General features: G+C 47.9%; 1 protein-coding gene across 8 annotated transcripts; it reads right to left on the bottom strand.

The window, feature by feature from the left end:
- Positions 1-3,706: 3,706 nt before the first annotated feature.
- EXOC7 (exocyst complex component 7) lies at positions 3,707-24,089 on the bottom strand. Of its 8 annotated transcripts, none has more exons than XM_042833286.1 (21): positions 23,933-24,089; positions 23,359-23,424; positions 22,177-22,361; positions 21,496-21,601; positions 20,742-20,964; positions 19,091-19,258; positions 18,057-18,080; positions 14,240-14,332; positions 13,219-13,287; positions 11,829-11,974; positions 11,424-11,576; positions 10,652-10,750; positions 10,015-10,077; positions 9,624-9,690; positions 6,902-6,967; positions 6,114-6,234; positions 5,631-5,726; positions 5,261-5,324; positions 4,707-4,748; positions 4,394-4,527; positions 3,707-3,957 (listed from the first exon to the last, which is right to left on the bottom strand). In XM_042833286.1, the coding sequence occupies exons 1-21, from the start codon at positions 23,990-23,992 to the stop codon at positions 3,855-3,857; spliced, it is 2,148 nt and encodes a 715-aa protein (XP_042689220.1). In that variant the 5' UTR covers positions 23,993-24,089; the 3' UTR covers positions 3,707-3,854. The 8 variants fall into 8 exon arrangements, with proteins under 8 accessions (XP_042689220.1, XP_042689221.1, XP_042689223.1 ...); XM_042833287.1 differs by having other exon boundaries at positions 18,057-18,068; XM_042833289.1 differs by lacking the exon at positions 13,219-13,287.
- Between the last annotated feature and the right edge of the window lie 200 nt (positions 24,090-24,289).

Raw genomic sequence — 24,289 nt, 5'->3', positions numbered from 1 at the left:
GATGGAGCACCCAGGGATGGAGCACCCAGGGATGGAGCACCCAGGGAAGGAGCACCCAGGGAAGGGAGCTGCACTTGGAGACGCAGCACATTCTGCCACTACCATCCCTGCTTTGAAAAGCACATCCCAAAATTCACATGGATCTGCTGACCTCCTTTTCCAGCAGCCCAAGCCCACTCTTCTGACACCTCCTTGCAGGTGGGATTTGAGTTAAAGTCTCTTGCTCCTTGTGATCTCTACTGTGCGACATATCCGCCCCTGCCCTCCCTGTTGTATGGATCCTCACCTGCTGATCCATAGCTGCTTGCTTACAAGCAACGAGATGGAAGCCTGTGCTGGCTGCTGGATCATTACACCATTTACAGGATGGTGCAGAAATAGAGCAGATGCTCCACTGCCTCTGTGACTGCTGCCAAGGGCTTATAAGCAGCACAAACCCAGAGAGGTGGGAAAGCCTGGAATCAAGCATCTGGGTACAAAGGTGCACACAGAAGGAGGGGAGATGCCACAAGCAAGGAGAAGCAGATGCGAGATGCTGAGCCCCAGCATCTTAAAGTTAAATAAAATGTAAAGGTTAAAGTTTAATAAAAGTGAATTCAATGGGGAGAAGGAAATAAATAAGCTAAATTCAGCTTTCACCAAGCCCAGCAGAGCTCACAGAAACAAGACTGAAAGCTCAGGTTAACATGAGCTTGCCAGAGCACAGTTTTAATGCTGTTTTTCCAGGAATTGCTTTTAAATGCTTACCATGTCAAATTTCCTGCCTGGTATTGCAATGGAATCCAGGGGGGGGGCTGAGGTTTTTGAGCCCCCATCTTGCTTTCTGCTGTACCTGACTGCCAGCAGCAGGAAATCTGCAGGGATTCTGTCCCACGTCCCCATCCCTGCTGAGTTTGACAAAGGCCTGTTGTTTTGGGGCAGCAAAGGAGGATTTCACCAGAGCAGGAAGCACTCCCAAACCCCAGCACAGCCCTCCAGTCTGGCCCCCCCCGCAATAAAAACAAAGTTCTCCTGAAGCAGATCTCCAGCCCCTCAAGTCCAAATAGTGGGAAACAAAAGCATTTGCCCATGGGCATTAGTGGATGCACTGTCAGCCAGATCAGAACCTGGGGCTGTAAAGGAGGAAGAGGGAAGGGCCTTAAAACCAGCAGGATCCTTGGAGGAAGCAAGGAGGAAAAGTGTGTCAGGCCCAGCAGCACTGTGCAGCTTTCAGCTGTCACCTCTGCCAGCAGTCTCAGCTGGAACCACTGCACTGTTGGCAGGGTCACTCTTATTTAACGTGTTGCACACACATTCCTTACCATAAAAAGCCAAGGAGCACGCAGTGCTGGTCCTGAGCACCGTGCAGAGTTGGCCACTGCTAGAACCCTCAAGGCAGCCCAGAGGGGCGAGGGCTCCTTCCTGTACACCAGGTTGCTAAGAGCTCACCCAGCCTTGTCTTCAGCACTGCCAAGGATGGGGCACACAGCTTCTCTGGGCAGCAATGCCTCACCATCCTCCAAGTGAAGCATTTCTTCCTAATATCTAATCTAGACCACCCCTGTTTTAGTTGAAAACCATTCCCCCTCGTCTTATCACCTAGACTCCCTGACAGAGTGCCTCTCAAGCTTTCTCGTAGGCCCCTGCTAGGTACAAGGCTGCTAAGCTCCCCCCTTCCTTCCCTCAGCTTTGCCTGCAACCATTCCAGGTGAATCACTTTGTCCTGGAATCAGCTGCAATAAAGCACATGTTTTATAGCCTGAGCACATCAACAAATTCCACCCGCTCTCCCAGAGAAAGAAATACACATCAGATCACTGCTGTGGCAGAAACAGATCCAGAAAGATGGAATCCAGATCATTCTGGTGAATGTCAGAGCGTGCATCCAGCATGCTTGACACTGCACATAACATGTGCCAGCAGTGCTTTGCTTTATGCTTAAAAACACTCTGTCCAGGACCTGCCAGCCTCAGAGAAGCTCTCAGAGCTTGCAGAGGAAAAACAGACAACTCTGAAATCTCAGATTTCCTCAAGCATTGGAGATCAGAAGGCAGGGAAGAGGGCTCTCAGGTGGGTACTGCAAACCCAAAGGGCCAGGCAGACGTGACTGAGATTTAAACCCACAGAGTGGAGCAAATCTGGGCTGGACTTAACCTCTCAAATGGCATTGCTGCTGTTTTATTGTCTTAAAGGAGTTTTCTACACCACCTGAGTGTTTCAAACCATACTTTAGATCTAGGCTTATAATTAAAAAGTCAGGGGTTTGGAAAGGCCAAGAGCTACCTGAGAACAAGTTGTCTGTGCAGGCAGCAGCCCAGGCTCTGCCATGGCAGGACCTGTGCTCTCATCCAGGCTCTAACATCCAACTCTTGCAACATGAGAAGAGAGATGCCCTGGGTCAGTCTTTATCCATTGGCTCTGCAACCCCCTGGGTCAGGCTGCTCCTAGCACACAGCCCACCTCGCAGCTCTGAGGCAAGCTGTGTGGAAAAGAAAAGGCAGGGTTGGTGAATGCACAGCAGCAGAAGGGTTAAAATCCTGCTCCCTACCTTTCTACCACCTGCTCTCACTCTATTTCACGCTGAGGTCTGCCCCATTGCCTCCTCTCCTCCTCCTCCCCCCCCATTCTGCTTTGCAGTGCCCCGATGGTGACACAATGGCTCTTCCATTGCTGGGCTAATTAGGTGCCAGCATACATTCAGTTCTGTAAACACACGCTTAGGTGAATAATGGACTTGCTCCAGATTGCAAAGTAGCAGCTATTGTGAGCACACCTAGCTCTATGGAAACCCCTATTTCAAGTGTTCCCATAGGGAAATGATAGATAAGACCCCACAATGGAGCAAGAGCAGGAGTGAGGTGGGAGAAGGAGGACTGAGAACACAGAAAGACAAACATGCTCCAAAGCTCTGAAAGGCTTTGGTGTGAAGATGGCCAAATTCAGCTTCCATAGTCAAGCCTGCAAGTACCACTCCAAGTCACACTGCTGGCTGGACTAGTGCCCAGAAAATTGTGCTAGGGAAGCAGCATTTGTTTCTCATGTGATACTCAGAGGTTTTATCAAGAGAATGGACTTGGCTGCTTGCAGGAAAGAGATGCATCAGGTACCAAGACAGGGTACAAAGAAGAAGTGGGAAGAAGGTCCTCTGCAGACATCACTATGGAAACATTTTGACACACGTTCTGCCTCACATCAAGGAGCAGCAACCAGTCAGGATGCCAAGGATCTCCCTCTGCTTCTCACTGCCCTCCAACCTGACTGCAGCATGCTGCTGCCCTTTCTACCATGGCCTCACACAGGACAAAGAGCTGCTACTGGGACAGCTAATGAAGCTTTGGGGTAAAACATTCCCTGCACATAGCAGAGCTGCAGGTCTGCTGAGCTCCAGCACTGACAATACTACACCTCAGAATGATCATCTTGCCTCCTTACTAAAGAGAATGAGAGTTAAGAGCAACCAGGGGAAAATCCTTTGGTATCCTACAGAAATGTGATTCCCAAAACCCACCAGGGAAGCAGGCAGCACAATTCAGAGCTTACAGCCTGCTGTCCTAAAGAGAAGGACTGTACCAAAAGGATTCACACACTCCCTGTGTCAGCTGTGCATCGAAGTTTGAGTATTTATGAAGGAGCCTGAAGATGTACAGATATAAATCAAGACACAGCACTGCAGTGCACACCTTCAGTATTTGCTCAGTATCCAAAGAAGACAAAGACAGACAGGAGGTTGTGTGTCCACAGCTTTATAAATCTGATAAATACAAGTATAACACCCTGCCCACAACAATGGGGTAGGGGAGAGGGGAAGGGAGTCACAAAGGTTGCTGAAAGAGCACTGACTTGTACTTGGCAGCTGAAGAGTACAAGTTGTGGGTTTATGCTGATGTGTCAAACAGCTTTTCAATCATCTCTCCCACCTGGTCGACCTGGTATTTGATGTACTTCTCAGGGTTCTTGGTGAAGGGCACATTGCTATACCTGCAAAGGAAAACAACCCCCAGGTAGCAAGCAAATGGAACAGAGCAAAAGACTCATTAACTCTCACCTCCTCTTCTCCACACTGAGTGAGGCTGCTCCCACCTGCACCCTTCCTCTGCCTGAGAAATCAGCTCCACTCCAGCATTTGCACTTCAATCTGACAGGATATCTACAGTGGGCCTCCTGAGGTTGACATGAACAATGTAAAGTGGCTCAAAGCTTTGTGCTAAGTAGAACACCTGCACTCACTGAGCAAGGAACCAGGGTGACAAGCAAATGTTGACAACTAATAGAACTCCCCCTGGGGGACATTTTAACGTGCAAGATAGCAAAGCCAAGACAGGAGAGTAGAAAAGTGCCTTACCTCTGGCTAGCCTAGGCCCCAAAAACTCCATAAATCCACAGAAGAGATGACAGTGTTGCAAGAGGTTCTCACCTGCTCAGGAAGGCACCATAGGACTCTTTCACAATGGTTTTCTGTGCCCGCCGAATTTTGTCCCGTTGCTCCACGTCTGGGATTGCCCAGGCTTTCTGGATCTTGCACAGCTCCTCCAGCCCATCATTAAAGCCCTGCCCAAAATAAAACCTGGTGAGTGTCCCAACTGCAATCGTGTCTCTACTGCAGTATTTTTCCCCTCCACTGGTGATCTCCACTGGACAGGCCTCCTCCTTAGGCAGATCTTAGTTCAGTCCTGTTTCTCTGTCCAATCAGCCATGGGATGTTCCTATGCCATCTCTTCCCTCCTTACCTTAAAGCGCTCCTTGATCATCTGCCTCTCCTTATCCTTGAGCTGCAACAAGGAGGGAAAGAAGTAAAAATCCAACATCATGGTTTGCCCACAAATTCCCCATCCAAGTGAAATCCCACCTGTTTAGCTCAAATTTGTCCTAAAGCAGGGAGGAGAAAAAGCTGCAGTGTGCAGTGCACCCTACATACAGCAACTGGCTTTTGTCTGAAGTACGTTTAAAGAGGGTAATTTTCAGCCAGAACAGGCATAAAAATAGACTTCTCTATGCTTTGAGCCCCTTCTAAGGAAAGGTATCCAGCTTTTGCAAATCCAAAAGAGCAGTATTTGCTCAAGTGAAAAGACTAGAGGCAGAAATTAGAAAGACTTGTGTTAATCTGGATAGGGGAGATTAGAAGGCAGTGCTGTTCCCTCTCTTGTCCCAGACACAGCATTCACTGCACACAGCAATACTGGCATGAGATGTAACAAAGGTTTCTGGGACTTTTTGAAAGTGACAAAGGACAAGATTCTGGCAGTTTCTATCACCTAAAAAACATCCTTGTCCATCCTCTCACCTTCACTCCTGGTTGAAAGACAGGCAGATTTCTCTCTGAGATGTAATCTGTCACCTTTAACCAGCTGAATTCAAAATGAGATGGGAAAAGAACAAAGAGGAGTTAGTAATACCTCACCAGAGCTATTATGCTCTCATCCAGGACACAAAGGCCAAACTGGATTAAAGCACCCACCGAAGCCTTCCACAGTGACCAGGTTCTAAGTTAGATCAATTGCTTGGCAAACAGAATATTTGGGTTTGGTTTCAGACTAGTTTCTGGTTTAGGTGAATCTCTCCCACCCTCCACCAGCACTGACCACGAATCTCTCAAGAAGCTCTAACAAAACCACAACAAAACTGAGGGAAGAACTGAGGGGATGCCAGCTGACCTGCGCTGGTAGGTCTGGATCTGCTGTTCAATGAGCTCCCTGTAAGACCTCTCAGCTGTCTTCTGTGTCACAGCTACCAACTGGATCAGCTCAGACCTGGAACAAGAACAGAAAACATGAGGAAGCACACGAGCCAGCTGCTATCAGCAAGATCTGTGCCTTTTTACTGTAAGGGGACCTTGAAATGCACAAACTGGGAGACAGGAGCTACTCCAAGTTGCTTTCCAAAGCACCACTGTCAATCCTCTCAAGATGAAAGGATTCTCTGCAACATAAGGCATCTCTGATGCTTTCATCTTCCACTCTTCTGTAACATAATGTTTATACGTAGGGCAAAGTTTCAAAAGAGCAGCTTCAAGAACTCAATGTAGCAGAGTTGGGACAGACGTGCAAGCAAACGCACTCAATACACCAGAGTCTGCTTGGAAACTGCACTGAGCATCAGCCTAGACTTCAGAGAGATTAACTGCAATACATACTTACTTCTCCAGAGATTTCAGAATGTAGTTGTAGTTGTTGTGCAGAAAAATGGCACTCAAAGCTGGGTCTTCATAAACCTTGGATTTACTAAGAAGGTTAAGCTGCAAGTTGCCCAGCACTTTGCCTTAAAGAGGACGAAAAGTTTTGCAGTGAGACTTTTGTTACTGAAAATTCAGAGTGCTTTGTGCTGTTCTTGGGAATCCACAGCAAAGCAAATAGCACAGCCTCAACTAAATGTACAGGCAAGGGTACAGCCATTGTACCTTGCAATCCAACAAGCTTTACACAGATCTTTCCTCAGCAAGTCACCAAAACCTCCCAGTGAACGAGTGCTTGGTTGCAGCTGGCAACACAGAGCAAGTTCCAGGTCCAGCATGGGTGATCAGGCTCAGCCTCACCACAACACAGGTTCATCTCAGGGAACCTGACAGACCTGACCACCATTGCAACAGATCACCACAAGGCAGTACTGTGAACTCACCTGATGGTTTTACTGTTAAACAGAAAGATTTTACAGAGACCCTCCTGCACTCAGGCAGGACTGAAGGTCCAAAGAACAGCATGAAAATAGTTTAAGGCAACTGATAATCAAAGCAAAATGAGATTCTGCACTGTACTTTGTCTTGTCTGACTTAACAGGACAAAACACCCAGTCCAACTATTTCTATCCAACTTCTGCATAATACTCCAGCTCAAACATGGAAAGATCACAGAGTGGAGAGTACTCTTCACCCAAGAAGTCAAATGCAAAACAGCCCATGCAAACGTGGGAAGATGTGCACAGTACTCACAGATGTAGGTACTCAGCAGCCGCCTGCTGAACTCCGAACTGTAACTACTAGCTGAAGAGCTGGTCTCTGAAAAGAAAAGAGTCTCGGGCCAGTTAACATGCAACGGGAAAGAGGAGGGCACATGTGGTCAGCCTGATCCTATGCAGGCAAGCCCCTTCCCTGTTGCTACAGAATTAGTGCTGAGCTCTTGTTGTCAGTGACATTAGCTCCCTGCTTCAGTAATGATCGTCAGTGGATTATCCAGGGTGAGGATGATCCTTGCATCTGCATCAGGTGCTGAGCACCCTGGCAAAAACTTTTCCCTAGTGCTCAGACGACACTTTCCATCTTCTTGATTAGAAGCACACCCTCCCCTTCCTATCCCCACCACCCAAAACGGGGTTTTAAGCAACAGCAATTTGCAGGCAGAGAACAAACGAGCTGGAGCTGTTAACAGCAGGCACACTGCAGTAACTGAAACAAGCAGAAGAGCTCTGGAAAGTTTCAGCCATCCCCACAGTTGCTGACAGGGCCTGCTTGGCTCTGTACAAGAGACCACACCAGCACAAACACCTGCTCATAGGCAAGCAGTGACTGCAGGCTGGCACGCGTCCTTCTGTCTGTGTGCCACAAGGATGGCTTCCTGCCCCTGAGGGCCTGTGGGTTTGGGACATACAGGGCAGCTATCTCCTCCTTCCCCACCAGAGAGTTTGGCAGCCAGGCCTAGCTCGGGTGGTCTGAGTTCGTAAGCACCCCATGGGAAAGGCCTCAGGGCTCCTGTTGCCAGGAGTTGGACAATGAGGAAGCAAGCACACATAGCATAAGGCATGACACCAGCTGGGCCAATTTGCTGCCCATGCCAAACAGACTCAGTGCCATGAGAGTGCCTTCAGCCTGTTTCAGCTCATGTGGCATCCCTCTTTGTCTGCAGGTGACAAGCCCTATTCTTTCCAGCCCATTGGCAGAGCTACTTACCCTCCCCTCCCCTTTTTCCCTTTTCAATTATGTGCCTCTCCCCCTTTTTTTCCCCTTTTACGTGTTAATTTATCACTCCTGGAGAACAAAGAATTAACTTACATCACAAGGCAATATAAGTGGGCATGTGAGGGTGAGTCTGCTTACCTCTGGGATCTAAAGGAATATTGTATGTGTCCCCAAGAACTAAAAGGATTAAGGCAGAGCAGAGAGAAAAAGGGGAAGGGAGGAGAGAGAAAAAGAAACGCAAAGTGCAAAAACACAGGTTAGAGACCACCTTCCCTTTGAGAACTAAGCAGATGTTAACACAAAGCAGCACAGACAGTTACACAAGACAGCAGGCAGGAGTCCCTCCAAGGCCACAAATGGAGCTGGAAATAATGGAGAAAAGGCTGAGTCTAACCTCCTTCCCCTGCTAGAGACATGGTTTGTATTGTCATTGCTTGCATTTAGCAAGACACCTTGTCAGTTCAAGCTAACTTTTGAGACAAAAAAAGCCTTCTCATACATCAGCAGCACTTCACTGGGCCTCAAAACGAACTTCACGACCCACGTAACCTTTCCAAGAAGTAAAACCATCCCACCCTACCTCTGCGTGGTTACACAGGGCCCTGCTGAGCCACTCAGCAGGCAGTAAAAGCATCAGATTGCAGTCACTGCGTTTAACTGATAAGCTTTGCTCTTGTTGTTACTACTTGAAGGGAACACTGCAGAAAAAAATGCATGCATTTCCCATCACTTGGGATCGCTATGAGAGCTTTCAAACTCAACTCCAGACATCCACATCTGAGCAAGCAACTGGAAAGCGTCACTGGAGAAGCACCTTTGGGTGCAATTCACCATCCCAGAGCAGACGCCTCTGTTAACAGAAGTGAACGTTCCCAAATTCCTCTGATCTGATGATGCTCTGTCTAGAGTGATTCAGGCCACTTGAACAGGAACCAGACCTCGACCAAAACTCAGTAACCAGAGTGAAACCCAAAATGAGAACAGCCTTGCCATGCACCGATGTCCTGCGCTGCGCTCCAGCTCTGCACCTCACCAGCCTGCTCTGTTCTGACCTGTCTGATAGCATGAGCTCTGCCTAGGCCAAGGGCTCACCACAGAGCTGGGAGCTGCTGTTCTGTGCAGAACCAGGAGTCAAGCTCTAGCTGATAAGCAGCAGCATCCTCAGCATCGTTACTCTAGGCCAGTACTCTCAGCTTCCAACACACGTACTTCCTTCTGGAATTAGTTTCTTTAGCAACCTCAAGAGCAGAGCTAGAACTTTTCCCACTGATAACTTTTCACAGCACATGAATAGCTGAGGAGTCCCAGCTGGACACTGAGGAGACTGTTCTTGCTACTGCTGTTGTACTCTGACCAGAGAATGTGGCAGAGAAAGAAGGCAATTCATCACCTTACAACCCGGTTACAGCTAACTGAGGTGGACCTTGCTCAGTATAGTCACAGGGAATTGGTTCTGTGTCAGATTAGAGCTAAATGTCCAAGGCATCCTCTCTCAATACTACCATATCTATCAGTCTGACAAGTACCTGACAAGAGCATGTGGAAATGGGGAAGGCCAGCAAGGAAACACTGCATACCCTGGAGCTCTCCAGAAAAACATCTATATGGTCATGGCAGATTGGAGGACAGGACACACCATAAGGCAAAGGACAGGAGGAGAACCAGTTCACAGTGCACACAGAGGTTTGATCTTTTTAGGGAACATGTCCAGGTGATTTGGGAAAGGAACTGCATGCCCAAATAAACCCCATGCATGTACCTTGAGATGCCAGCATGGCACCTGCTGTCTCCTGGAAATCCAACAACTGCTGTAGGAAAAGGATGGCCTGGAGGAGAGGAAGGGAAGTTAGGAAATGCAGAGTCAATTGCTTTTATACTCTGCTACTAAGGATCATGAAGGAACACATCTCTTCTTACTCAAAAGCCTTCAAAAAACAGATTCCTAAGCTCTTTTGAGTCGGTGGGTTGTACCCACACAACCACATCACATCTTAGAACGAGTAATCAGCTGATTTTCCATGGAAGCTGGTTAATTGCCCTTCTAACACCAAGACAGATTAATTTAAAACCAGAAAATTCCCCACTGCTTTTTCTAAAACCTCTTCAGATGCTGTTTTTGACAACGAACGACTCAAATCACCATCACGTACGTTGCTGGTGAGTTCGTGAACTGTCCCATCTTTTGGCATGTTATATTCCTTGTCTGGATCATTCTAAGAAGAAAGAAAGAGACTATGGTGAGCACGTAAGGGAATTGAAGGCATCTACAATACAACTGCTGCTGCAAGCGGGCTGTGCTCGTTCATTTAGCCTCTCAACACCTCCATCCTCGTCTCTCACAGTGCCACCTTCTGGTGCTCAGTAAACACAGTTCCTGAGCATTGGCAGCTCAGGATCACCGGGTTTTGTTCAGGGCATGACCATCGAACGTCCAGCTCCCTTACAGGTCACTGCACTGATCAAACCCCACCTGACAAAGGGACAGTTTAGCCTGAGTCCTCCAGAACTTCTGAAGTCAGAAGTTTTCCTTTCTTTTCAAACAGGATTAAATTCTGAAATTTGACTTGAATATCTGTGGAGGCCTCTTGTATTTGAAACCAGCAGCCAGCGTTCAGTATTTGCAGCTGAGCCTCCAATACAATCCAGCAAGCAGAGCCCTGCTTTAGAGTCAGAAAGTAGGTGATCTCTTTCATGGGAAGTGAAAAGCTCAGCTAGGAGTTCTGCTCATAAAACCTCCCTTTCTAAACCTGCTTGTCTTGGTAGAGAGAACAGTGAAGGTAATCCTACCTTAATGTTGTCAGCAAACTCTTCCAGTGCCTTCGCACCAGTTGTCTCCATGGAAGTGATCAGCCCTGGCAGTTTGTTCTTTGTGCCTGCTGCAGTTCCCTGAAATAGTCCCATAACAGAACAAAGAAAGCAGTATCTGACCCTTAGTCCAGCACATATCCTTCTCTTTCCTCCATACCCAATCATCTCATTCACCACGCATCAAAAGAATATTTATAGCCCTAATCAACAATGAGTGAAATCCTGCATTCTTTGGTGTGACAGGAGAGGAAGATGCTGCGACATTAATGACAACCAGGACTTGCTCCCTCTTGTATTTCCTCTTGTGCAGTACCTAACAGAGGCTGGTGAATCAGTCATCAGCTCCAGCTGGAAGCAGATGGAAAAGAGCCTTGCTAAACCTGGATGCCATATCTGATACCTGGAGTACCTTGTGTCATGGTCCAAGCAGGCTCTCCTCGGAGGAGGCGATGGTCCAGATGTCAGCAAGCACAGTTTAAACTAAGCTCAACAGTGCAGTGTCAGATTAGTGGTGATGTATGTTACACAGTAATGTAGATAGTCCATCACCAAGTCATGACAAAGGAGATACAACTCCTGCTGAGAGGTGCTGGCCCAGCATCACAGAAAGAAGCAATGCTGGGAGTGATGGGTGCAACTGCGCTGAAGGACAGAGGTGACACTGCTTTGTGCAAAGCCACTGCAGTCATTTCTTTCAAAACTGTTCAGAAAACCCAACTCATACGATTGTTTTCACTCCCACTGTACTCACCTGCAAGACCTGGTCAAATTCTGGCTTCATCTGCTTGAGGTGCTTGAGGATGGGGAAGATGGTGAGCACAGCTGAATAGTCGTGTCGGATGATGGCTTTCCGGGCTGCTGAGACAATGTTATCGCCCTCCATGATCAAGTTATCTAATGACTCCTGTAACAGAGCCAGTCAGTCAGAAGCAAGCAGTGACTTCTGCCCAACCAGCACAAGGGGCTCAGGATACCCCTCGAGCATGTCAATTTAGCTGGTTCCCTGCACAGGTCCAGGAGAACAGCATTAGCCGTGCTGGTGCTCCTGGGCACCCAGAGCAGATGGAAGAATCCACGTCCTCATAATGAAGAAGAAGGAAAAAATACTTGGTATGTATTCTCTACAAGAGATACTGAGAGGAAAGGCCCAACTGACCTGGATGAGGGAATCAAAAGTCTTCTTCTGGTGGTGCTCTGGGACGATTTCTGTCAGGAGCTGGTACTCACTCTGGGCCAGTTTGACAAAGGCACTCACACAGTGAATATACGCATCGATCTCGATGTCGAACACATCATCCCTCCCTGTAAGGGCAAGATGTTTTTAAGAGAACCAAATATGCACTGAGCTTCCAGCACCTCTGCTCACTCCAAGGCCTCGGATTACATGGTTCTTCTTAAACAAGCAGTTCTGGCTTTGTGCCCATCCTGGTGCCCCCTTGGTTTGTGCATGGAAAGCTCTGCAACCCCAGAGGAGGCATGCAGAGTCATCTGTGGTTCAGGCAACTGACACATCAGGATAACACCAGCTCTTCTCAGCCTTGTGACAGAAGGCAAGTTTGAAGCTCTTGTGGGATGCACACTAAAATTAAACAAGGGCTTGAACACAGAGTACTAAACTAAGGAATGTCTGAGGTGAATTATTCAATGCCTCTCCTCATATTTTTAGACTTCCTTATCTCCGTTTGTCAGGTAGATGAAGAACTGCCACACTGCATCAGCATTTCTGGGAAATCAAGGCTGCACTGAAAGACAGCCTCTTCACATAAGCAGTAACTAAAGAGAACAACAGGCAGAAGGATGACTAACTCCTATGAAGCAGGAATATAGACACAGTTAGGTGAGGTATCTGCCACAAAATGTTAGACACAAATGTGAATACTCAAATTCTTAGCATATGAACATCTCAAGACCCAGCAAGGAACCTAAATGGTAGGCATAAGTGCCAGTAAGATACAACTCATGCCAGCCACTAGCTGGATTTGTCAACAGGACAGATACAAATGGACTCAAATCATCCTGCATTGCTCCGATTCCTGCAGTAACCACTACAGAGCAGCAAAATCAATGCAGAGGGGCTTTCTCTAAGCTGCAGGCTGCTGCCTCCTTCCTGCCAGCAGCAACTGTAGATGGAGAAAGAACCAACATTACAGGTACCTCAGGATGATCTTTTGAAAGTTCTGGTCAGCAAATGACAAGTCAACATGGTGTGGTATTACACATGGCCTGCGGTGTGCTACGTGCCACACGTGATCCCTGTCTGCTGCACTTCAGCACTAACCAAGCCAGCAGCCACCTACAGGAAAGAGCCCCTCAGCACGGGGGCCATCAGCTTTTGCTCAGGCAAAACTGGGGTTCCCCGTTTGAGAGCTCGGGCTGTGTGCAATTAGTAGGAGTGAATTCTACTGAGAAGAGCTTCACAGCCAGAAAAGGCCCGTGCTCAGGACTACCACGTAGACGAACAGCCGCTGGCTACGAGACTACTGTGAAACATGCTGAAAAGAAGGGATGTTAGCCAGCTTGTTATGAAGTGACAACATGGTACTTACCAGCAACCGGCCCATGCTTGTCGCTCAGGGTATCGGAAAGGTGTTTAACTCGTAAGTCATGCTCATGACCTAGTGAGATGTCAGCCGGCACAAACAGAAGGCGCAATTTATCCAGGGTGGTTACAGCATGGATGCTCACACTGGCTGGAAGCTGCTTCAAGCTTGGCTTATTTCATCTGATCCACATTTTTTCCCTACGCAGTTCCAGGAATGCTACCTAACCAAATCCCTGCATGGGGCTACGCAGCAATAGCAACCCTTTGAAACCTGATGAGAAGTGAGAGTTCAATCGTTTCCTGGGCCACAGGTGTCACCTGAACCTCCTCAGAGTCATAAGCTCTGAAATGAATTGTGGGCACCAGAAGTGCAATTTGTACCCACAACCGTTACAAACTCAAAGCCCATCTCCTGCTCAGCACTGAGAACTTTTTTAAGTTAAGTGATTCTAATCACTGCCTGGGAGCCAGTAGACTACAGTGTAGGTGTTGAACAGCTCTACTTCAAATGAATACGTAGCAGGAGCTAAAAAGGTCTTACAGATGCTTTGAACAAGCGACCTTTCTTCTCTGATAAGACAGGAGATTGGAATATGGAAGGAGACTGTTGAGGTAGGCCTTCACAGATGATGCACTGGGCTCACTGTGGTGTAACACTTCTACATCAGGTTTGGAAAGGTCGCTAGGAAACTGAATGTCTCAAAGTCCAGGCAAAAAAGAACAGAACAGAAACACCACAGGCAGATGTCATCAGAGCAGAGCTTCCATTAGCCACGTTCCCATGATGGACCGATTGCTTTAAGGTAAGACTCCTCGCCATCTGCACTAATGTCTACAGAGACTTGGAAATTTAGCCACTACATTCAGAGACCTCATTTGGCCCTCCAGTACCTCCCCAGTTCCCCAAGGATAGCTGTACTCATGATGCTGTCCACCAAGCACTTGGCTAATGGAAGCCCCACCTGGAAAAGCAAGGCTGATAACACAGAGAAGCTCAAAGGTGAAGTAGCTTGAGCCGTGATTACCTTCCATAGGAATGAGGTTAGAGGCCCCCTTTTTCCCATCTAGACCATGCTGAGAGTACTGTTTCAGAAGGTTCTGAGCCTTACGGATCGTGCCTGTCACCAGAGCCAGAGAGAAGAGACAAGAAGACCTAGAAAATGAGTGAAAGAAAACAAACCCAGAACACCAGCCCTTCACCAGCAGCTGTCACCTGGGCCCAGCGAGAGGATGCTGGGCACCACTGAGCATGCTCAGTACGTGAAGAACCCAAAACTCATGTCCAAACGTGCTGACACAGCGGTGTTTTCAGGTTGTCTCCCTTCTTCAAGGGGAGGCTATGAAGTTCAGCCAAGGCTACACAACACACACAGCTGTTCTGCAGCCGAGCCTCCCCTGAGCTGTGGCGTGGACAATTTCCATCCAGCACAGCACTGCGTGCTCCCAGAGCCACAAACACAGCTCATCCTCAGAGCTGCAGGAAGGGGTGCCCTCCTGAGGGGTATTTGCTGAGCATGCTCAATACAGATCCCCACAGCCAAGACAAGGAATGATCTCTGGCATTCTAGGAAGCCATTCTAGGAAGCATAAAAGAGTGACAACCTCTGGACTCGAGAGCAATTGCAGCAGCAATTCCCATCATAGGAATCAGAATAACGGATGCTGCCCACCCATGTCTAACTCGTATTAAGTCACCCTAATCCCCAAGACACTCTTCTTCCAAAGGAACCTCAAATCAATTAAAACCATGTGGAAAAAAAAAAACAACAGTGGGTTAAAAGATTTGTACTTAACACACACAAATAAAAAACAGACAACTGAACAAAAGCTGGTGTTGCATATACTGCTAGAAAGCATACACAAAAAAGCATTAATGGGACAACTGAAAACCAAGCACTGTTTCCACATTAGAAGGTTAGTGGTCATGCAGTAAGCTACTGTTATCACAAGCACATGGACACCCTCCCACAGCAGAGCTTCACCTTCGCCTGCACAACAGGGAACAGAAAGCTGTAGGAAGGCAGATGGACTCTCCATAGAAAAAGATGAAACAGAAACGGGCTGAGTAAATGAAAGGGGATCAAAGAAATAAAAATGGGGCTGCCAACAACACTAAGAATCATTTCTCTATCTTAAAGCAATAAATACTTCAAACGTGCAGAAAATGCCTGCATCCCCCAGTAAATGTTAAACATATTGCAGGCAGGAGATGAGTGCCAGCTGCCAGAAGCTGAGGACTAAGCTAATCCTGGGAGGAAAACAAGAGCACACTGCAGAACAGAGCCCTGAGGCACAGGATCACAGGGCACTGCACTGTCTCTCCAGGCACTGACCGGTTCCAACAGCCACCACATCTGGGGTCATCTTGAAAAGGACCCTACACTGAGACCTTTTGGCACAGTTCATCTTCCTTTGCAACCTCCCTCACACCAGGGCTCTGTGCTTTCTTGCTCCCCAGTCCCTAATCCTAACCCTACACACTGACCAGGTGTCTGGCAGGCGGATGGAATCCTCACATCTCGCAGACACGGCATCTCAATCTGAGCAGCACAGCAATGGGACAGAGGTTCCCAGTGAATTACCAAGGTGCCTCCCCAGGGCTTCAATAAACAGAACATGCATGCTTGCTTACAATAAACAGGAGGAGAACATCATCTGCAAACCACATTAGGCTGGCAGGAAAACTCCAGACCCACACCAGGCAAGTGGGACGACTCATGACCTCGTGCTGACGGATTCATTCTGAGCTTCTTGTACATGGTCAAGTGAGAGGGAAGAACATCACTTCTTCCAAGCCTCCTGAGGCTTTTCACACCCAACTCTCCCACTTCACCCCTAGCTACATTCAGAAACCTTGCTTTTGGTTTAAAAATCAGACAGCACTACTGCTGCTGCCAGCAGGATCTCCCCTCGCAGGGACCTTAGGGCACTTCACAGCTCACCCCCATGGTTTTCCTCTCTGGTGAGAGTTTGAAACACCTCTGCCTTCATTTACATAAGAACAATTAGCAGCGTACACACTGACACACACCCTAAATGTTTGTAGACAGTGCTGCCATATCCCTCCTACTTAGCGTTGGCATTAGCCTTTAATGGATTCTAGTGCAAAGCAAACGCTTTTGTTCCACGATTGCTTTCCCTTGTTAGGCAGCTCTCAGACCAAACGGGATGGCATTTCAGCTGCTAATGAAAGCATCTCATTCCAGCCAGGCAGTGATCAATATGGGAAGCAGGCACAGTCTCTTTATTCTGCCACACAAAGACTGCACACAGCCTGTCTTCAGGTAGCACCCTGCTGCTAGGTAAAACCGAGCTGCTAAGGAAGCAAACTGGGGAAGAGCTCCCAGCAAACTGCTTTAAAAATAATAAAAACCAGAGATTGCTCCAACTCAGCTTGGCAAGTCTCAGATCAGAGGCGATCTGGCTTTAAAAATCTGACTGCTGGAGGTGTTTCTATTGCATGCCTTAACAAGAGGAGACAATGCAGGGTACACCAAGAAATGAAACAGTGATGGAGATGAAGACTCTGACACAATACAAGGAATGGAGCACGTTCTCCAGAATCCAACACGCTGCCTGGGGGAGGGGGATGTTTCTGCCTTGTTACTCTGTTCCTAATATCTCACTTTGCCTTTAGCTGCAACTTCCCTTCCACTTTGCTCTGTGGGTGAAAAGGTTATAGAACATCAGATTTAGTTTGTTACTGATCCCCTGCAACAGGTTAAAGTGTGCCTTGGGGTGTGCACTGGGATACTCTTCCCTGAGGATCAAGGGAATCCACTCCCTTGTTCAAACAGTGAGAAAACCCCTCACCTAAAACACAAATGTGTGGTACTTGCCTTACTAAAACAATAGCAGAGAAAAAAACCCCAAGATTATTTGCCTGTAATTGAACAAAAGCTAAAATCAGGTGAATTAAATGCCATCTGATGAATATTGTTATTAAGAGAACCACTGTACCAACGTGGAAAGAATATCAGAGTTTCACCTCAGGAGCTGTCCTTGAAAGCTGACAGAACTGCAGAAATACTGGTGAATCTTAGTAAGGAAAGATAAGCTCCCTCATCTCATTTCACTACAATTTAGTGCCATACGAGATGGGTGTCCTATGAGGTTTAACCACTCCTGCCCTTCAAGAGCCACAGTCTGGTTCTCTGCCTTTGCTCACAGAAGACTGGAGGCAATCCCTGAGGCTGACAGCATCCCCAGTGGATCATCTGAAATGCTCTGTCCTTCATACCCTGTCAGCTGTGAGTGCACTCACTGTGCTCTGCGACTGCTACCTGACCCATCTCACAGGCTGTGATTAAACTGAGCAAAAAGAAGCCAGACCTCTTGGCAAGTTTACAGCTGAGGTATTCAGAAGTTCTGGATGCCCAAATGCATCCATTTCGGAGGAGCCTTGTCTGTAGAAAACAAAAGCTTATGTGGACTGCTTTTGCACTGTGTAAACAGCCAAGATTTGAGACTCATTTAAAAAAAATGCTAAAGAACATTTTTAAAAGCTCCACAGGAATGTCAAGTGACTTGTGAGACATCCCTTTGTCAGGCAGTTCTCTGCTGACAGGGAACATCTGTTAGAATGCTGCCTGCATTCACTGACTGCAACTCACACATCAGCTCTCAGGAACAGCTCCAGGGCACAGCAGCAATGGCACAGATTGATTGAAAAGCACCAGATGGGCATCTCTGGATGTACAGACTTCTGAAGGCAGCTTTCCCTCTCCCAATATCCCAGGCACACCCTCTGCTTTAGCACGAAGAGGTCCAACAGAGCCTCTCCATTCAGAAGTGAAGAAAGCGAGCACCAGGGCAGCACACACACACACAGACATACTTTACCTGGGATGAGCACTGCGTTCACATCAGGATTATAAAAATAAACACAACACAATTAAAATGGATGTTTTTTTCCACCCTCTCTCTCCCCACCCCATCTATTCCCATCCCCTATCCACATTTCTCGTTTTCCTGAACCCATGGGAGGTGTTTGGACAACAAGGCAAAAATATTGGACTGGAAGAGAGTATTTTACTAAACAAACCCACAACAGTCCATTCTTTTCTGACTTCCACCCCTATTTACTCTGGAGATAGCAAGGTGCTGGGATAGACAGAGGGAAAGCATCACTGCTTTGCCATGGGAGGCACGTGCCAGCTTTTGCTGACCTTCCCAGCCGTGCTCCCACTGATGGCATATTTCAGAGCCCAGAGCCCCAGCTCCACACTCCAGCTGGAGCAGCACACAGGAGCGCTCAGCCTCATCAGCTGCAGAGAACACAGTAAAACTCCATTACGAAGGCAAGCAGAGTAATTCAAGAGCCAGATAGGCTCTTGAGGCAAAAGCTTGAACAACCCTTTCAAAATTTGACCAGCACAATTTTGGCCCTCCTGTCTGTAGGCACCTGCCTAGTCCCTGCTTCAACCCCTGATGAATCCTCAGCTTCCTACAGCACAGTAATTATTTACTCATAACTAGAGATCAAAGTGATATGCTTCATCAGGTCTGAGTTTCCCACTTTGCTGTAACACAGGAGATATTCCAAGGCTGAGGACAAATGTTGTCAAATCACATTAATTTCCTTCTCTCATCGGTCTCTTTTTGCCGACTTCCTCTGTTAAAATAATGCCTTGTTCTTTCCCTGTATACAGAACCCACCCCAGAGAACAGACCCAGCGACTTGAGTAATGGAGATAAGGTCTGTAATCTCAGTATTGAATCCAAGGCAGAGAAGAGGTGCTAATTTCTGAAATCCCATTCCTCTCCTGCCTGGAAAGCGCCCAGAATCTACTTCAGCAGCAAGAGGTCCTGCACAAGTGTGTCAAACACCCAGGCAAGATGACAGAACCTACAGAGATCCCCAATCAGGGACTCACCTGGTCTCTTGATTGGCTTTTTGGTGGGAGTGTCCTTCCTTTTGTTCTGGATGGCAGGGGAATAGGGGACCCCTGTAGAAGAGCTGTTCTTACGGAAGTGGTCTTTCAGCCCCTTGATGGAGCGGTCGAGCTGGACTGAACGGATTTGGAAGTACACTGTCATGAAATCTAAGGAGACAAAGTAGAAGCAGGGTTATGAGCAAACAGGAAACACTGCATGGCAAAAAAAGAAATAAAAATGTTCCTGAAATACCGTGGCCCACGGGGGACTTGAACAGCATTGATGTGGGAAACTAAACAAGGGCTTTCCCCTCCCAGAATATCAAATCCAACCACCCAAATCCAGAAACCAAAATACAAATGGACTCAGTAGCAAGAGCAATGACAGTGCAGAGGAGACAGACGTCTCTCTATCTCATAATGGAGAAACTGAAACAGATAGAGATCAGAGATGGTGAAACCTGAAATGGAATCCAGGCAATCCCTGTGAATCCTCCATTCCCACTCTTCTTATCCTGCCACAGCTCTGAGGTTGACTTTACAACCAAGAAGCCACAGAGTGTTCTACCACATCTCTCACACCAGACCCAACCAAATCACCTCCAGGCCTTTCTTACAGAAGGATGCTTCGAAGGACAAGCCAATTAACCCTGCATTCAGTACAGTGCTCTCCCTTTCCATCCTGTTTACTCTTCCTCCAGCTCCATCCCCTTCCCTTCGCCATGTCACTACCACACCCTGAACCTGCCTCTTCTCCAGCCCAAGTCCCTTAGAACCCATTCCTCAAGAGTCTCCTGCATTTGACTCCAGCACACAAAGCACCTGCCCACGCTTCAGGCTCAGCTGCTGTCCTGTTGATACACGACAGCTGGAAAAATTCTCCTATTTTCTTAAAAAACAGGCTTCCTTCCTCTGCTGTATTCACTCAGACCCTCCCACCACACCCAAGAGTAAATGCATGCCACAACCAAGAGAGCATCAGCTTTGGAACTGATGGGAGATGTTTGTGCAAGACATTCTGAAATCAATCCAAGCACTTCATTTTCACCATGAAAGACTTCAAACAATTCTCAGTTTTCAGGGCCTACAAAGATTAAATGGGGGGTTCACTGTCTGAAAGCAGAACATAAACTGCCTAATAAGAATGAGCCATATATACTTCAGTTGCTTCCTTTGATCATGGAAAAATTCTTAAGCAGCTTTTAAGGCTGTTTGTCATACTTGCTTGGCACAGTAATCCTCACTCAGAATTAGATCACTGGAGTGGGGGTAGTTCTAGTAGCTGCATGTATGTGAAAGAACAGCCTTCCTGTAACAGGTCCACTAAGTCATCTCATAGCAAAGGAAAAGTCAACAACAGAGTATAAGGATGCAGGTAAACTCTGATGTTGCAAAACAGGGAGGATGTGTACAGACTGAAGAAAACATTCTGTGCTGCTTTCATTTTGGTCCCGTTGAACTAAAAACGGTCGACTCTCAAATAGTTCACAAAAAGGAGAAAGTCATCAGTGCCTTGCACCTCTGTGATAGCCCAGCAGCCAATGACTGCAGCTCCAACACCCTGCTTCTGCCCTCAGCCTCAGGTGACGACCAGTGGGAGAGCACTGACTCAGCACAGAGCTACAAGGGCACATCAGGCAGTGCTGCCAACCTTGATTCCTGCCATTTTCCACCAGCCAGCCAGCAATGCGGATGACGTCGTGCAGGACGCTCTCTGGGAGGTGCTCCAGTGACATCTCCTCCTGCGTGTCCATTTCATCATCCCCACTGATCAGGTCCAGGATGAGGATGGGTGGGACAGGTTTGGTGTGCCGTGTCATCAAGCTGCGGAACTCTGATTCCAAGGACTCCTTTCCCCTCTCAAAGAGGGATTTCTGGCACAAGACAGCAGGGGACAGAAGAACAGGGTTTCTGTAATCAGTCACTCACAAGTCTTTCTGCATGAGATTACACTTTCTGCAGTGTTTCTAATCACTGTCAAGTGCTGCATGCTTCAAACTCCAATGCCTGTAGCTAAGAGACTTTTAACGACTTAGTTACATACAAAAATTCCTGGGAGTCGCTCGGTACACAAGTGGGATTGAAAAAGATCTCCCATACTGCTCCAGCAACTGAAGGGCTGACAAGAGCTACTCAGAGGGAAGGTTCTAGCATCTCTATCTTACGTGCAGGGAATACTTTTAGAAATCCTAATGGCATAAAGCATGAAAAGAGCAAAATATCACAAGCAAAAACGCTGCTGGGTTCAGACTCAAACAGAAACCAAAGCAATCATTTTTCCAGCTGTGCCCAAACCCCTTCTTTACCAGGCTGCAAGCCCCCCAGCCTCTCACAGCAAGAGGGCAAGTGGCAGGGCTGTGGCTGGCCCTGTCTCTCCCATGTCAGCTTCCAGAGCTGTGACCTACCACACGGTTCAGCTCCGGGCTGTCTGGATTGTTGTCCTGGAAGTATTCCACTGCTTTCTGGATTTTGTCCATGCAATTCAAGTACTCCTCCAGCCTCCCAGTGGGGCTAAAAATAAAAGCAAAAATAAAAAGGATCAGAGGAAAAAAAAATAGAAAGTCAGCAGCAGGACAGACTCAGGATGAAAATAATACAGAAAAATTCCATCACTTTCTCTCCAGCTTGAAGGAGTTCATGAATTCACTCTTGCTTCCACTCAGTGCCACAGCTGAACAGCCAATTCATGCAGCAAGCACAGAAGTGTTGATGACTGAGCACCCCGGAAGGAGGGCCATCACATCTCCTAGAGACTGAAAGCAGGCCCCAGCACAGCTTCAGTTCATCATGGAGGCACCGACAGGGAAGAGTGAACTTTTGGGAAAAGGGTAGAGAAAAGAAATGAAGCCAACAGTGGTCATGAGCTTCATATGGCAGCACACGTGTAAAATCTGGAAGAGACATCAGTGCAGTCTGAGCAGACTCTGCCCTCTGAGGATCGCTGAAAGCAAAGTCAGAAAGGGGATGAGTGGTGGAAAAGGAATGCGAGAAGGATACGAGGAAACTGAGTGTGCAGAGTCAGCACCTTCTCTACCCCAAAATTGGTAGGATGAAGCACCTCAGCAAGACCCAGCTACTGAACTCACCCTTCCTTTATGATCTTCTCTGTGTCCTTAGCCACATGGTAGTAACTGATGACGTGATCCAAGCAGGACAAGGTTTTCTCCACGTTCTCCTGCAAGCGCTGTAGATTCTCTGTCTGTTTATGGACAGGGATGATCGAGTTCTCCAGCTTCATCAAACGACTTTCAAAGGAGGAAAGGATAGAAACCTACGTGCCAAGAGAGACAGAAGAGTTGAGGACATCCCTCCACACAAATTCACACTACAGGTCAGCAGCTAGAGTAGGGCAATCCGGCACCTTCAGGCCTCACTTCTGTTCCAGGCTTGATATAAATTTGCCATGGCTCCTTAAGACAGGCTGTTTAAACTTTCTATGTCCTAATGAATAAATTACAACGCAGATCATCTGCTGTCAAAGATAGGCCAACCTTACATTTGTAAAGCATGCAAACATACCAAAACAGTACTAAAGAAGAACAAAATTTTACTTGATAGCAAGACAAAGCCACTGGAAATGCCTGGAGGTGCCTTAGATACAAGAGATCAGTAAAAACATCACCTGGCAGCCACCTTGCTCCACAACACTAAGATGTAAAACAAAGCAGTAGAACACAAAGGCACAGTACAGCACGAACGTTCTTCTATGCTGTAAGTATTTGTTTTCCCAAAGGATCTGTCGTTTCTGAACTGTAGAAAACCTTAGCAAGCCCACAGAGGGTGTCTTAACGTCATCTCTTCTGGGTCAAAATGCAATTCTTTCAGGATGCACTTTTATGATGAATCCTCCAGATTTATCTGGTGGTGCTTCTATGACTTTTCCACAAAACTGAATGTTATATGCCAGTTAAGGGCTTACCAGCACCAGAGTGCAATAATTACTTTCTACTTCTTAAGCAAAGTATTACCAAATAAATTCCAAATAAGACCAGCCTTTGTGAAGCAAGAACAAGATGCTGTTGCACAAATTAGTCTGGGGCCTATTAATACCTCTCCCCAAGAGAAAGGACAGACTGTAAGGAGATGAAGCCTTTGCTTTGCACCCACACCTCCCTTGGAGAAAGGCATGGATTTGAAACCAGCCTGTGGAGTGTAAAAGCATTCACGTATCCTTCAAATAAGTACAACACCGCCCTCGAATATGAGTTTTCCTAAGGATGAACAGACCGTGACCCAACATTAAGGCTGAACTTCAAGGAGCTCCTTACCATGTTCTTTGTGAGCTGGTCGCTCTTCTCAAGACTCTCTTTGATAAAGGACAGAGTTTCTTCTTCCTGCAATTAGGATGAAAAGCAGTTTCCATTTCAGATCACCGAGTGCTCAGTTCCCTAAACACCACACGCGGGTTTGTACAGGTCTTGCTAGATCTGCGTGCTTGATCTGAGGCCACACTGTAACACGCCACCTCTTGAGAGAAAACAGCATCTAACCCGAGGCGAGAAGCACTATGCAAGGAGCGGGGCTGTCAAGGATCGCTCATTTCCCCGAGCCCAGAGCCTCACGCTCAAATCACAGCACAAAACCAACGCCTCCACCACCCCAACTCACACCACGCACCTCCACCCACAGCCCAGCTGCGGCTGTGAGACCGAGCCCTCAGAAAGCCTCCGTGCCCCAGGAGCGGGCAGGGACGCACAGACACGGCCCGGCCCCGAGGAGAGCTGGGGCGGCTCGCAGCTCACAGCACCAGGCCCGTCTCCGAGGCAACGCGCTGAGGCTGCAGGCCCAGCCCCACATCCACGCACCGACAGGACCCGCGGCTGCCCCCCGGCCCAGCCTCACCTGCTTCAGCTTGTCCTCGATCTCCCTCCTGCGGGCCGACATCTCCTCGGTGGGGATCATCGTGCCGCGGAGCGCCGGGGCCGCGCTCCACAGAGGAACCCCGCTCACACAGCCCGCTTCCGGCCGGTCACCGCCACGGCGCCATCTTGGGAGCGGCAAGGGACGTTGCGCATGCGCAGAAACGGGAAGTGCCATCTAAAGAGTGGCCTCCGGCGCAGAGGGGCCGGAAGGAGAGCTGCGCTGGTGCGCGGACGCCTTGAATGCGGCTGGCGGGGATGTAAGGCGCATGCGCAAAAGAAATATCGGCAGCCACCTTGGGTGTGGCGTACTGTCTGCGCCGCCATTTTGGGAAGGGTG

Source organism: Centrocercus urophasianus, unplaced genomic scaffold (genome assembly GCF_019232065.1).
Source record: "Centrocercus urophasianus isolate 14NV4802_14NV808 unplaced genomic scaffold, USGS_Curo_1.0 seq_41, whole genome shotgun sequence".
NCBI lineage: Eukaryota > Metazoa > Chordata > Aves > Galliformes > Phasianidae > Centrocercus > Centrocercus urophasianus.
Note: the sequence above shows the minus strand (reverse complement) of the source record. Positions and strands in the feature narration are given on the sequence as shown.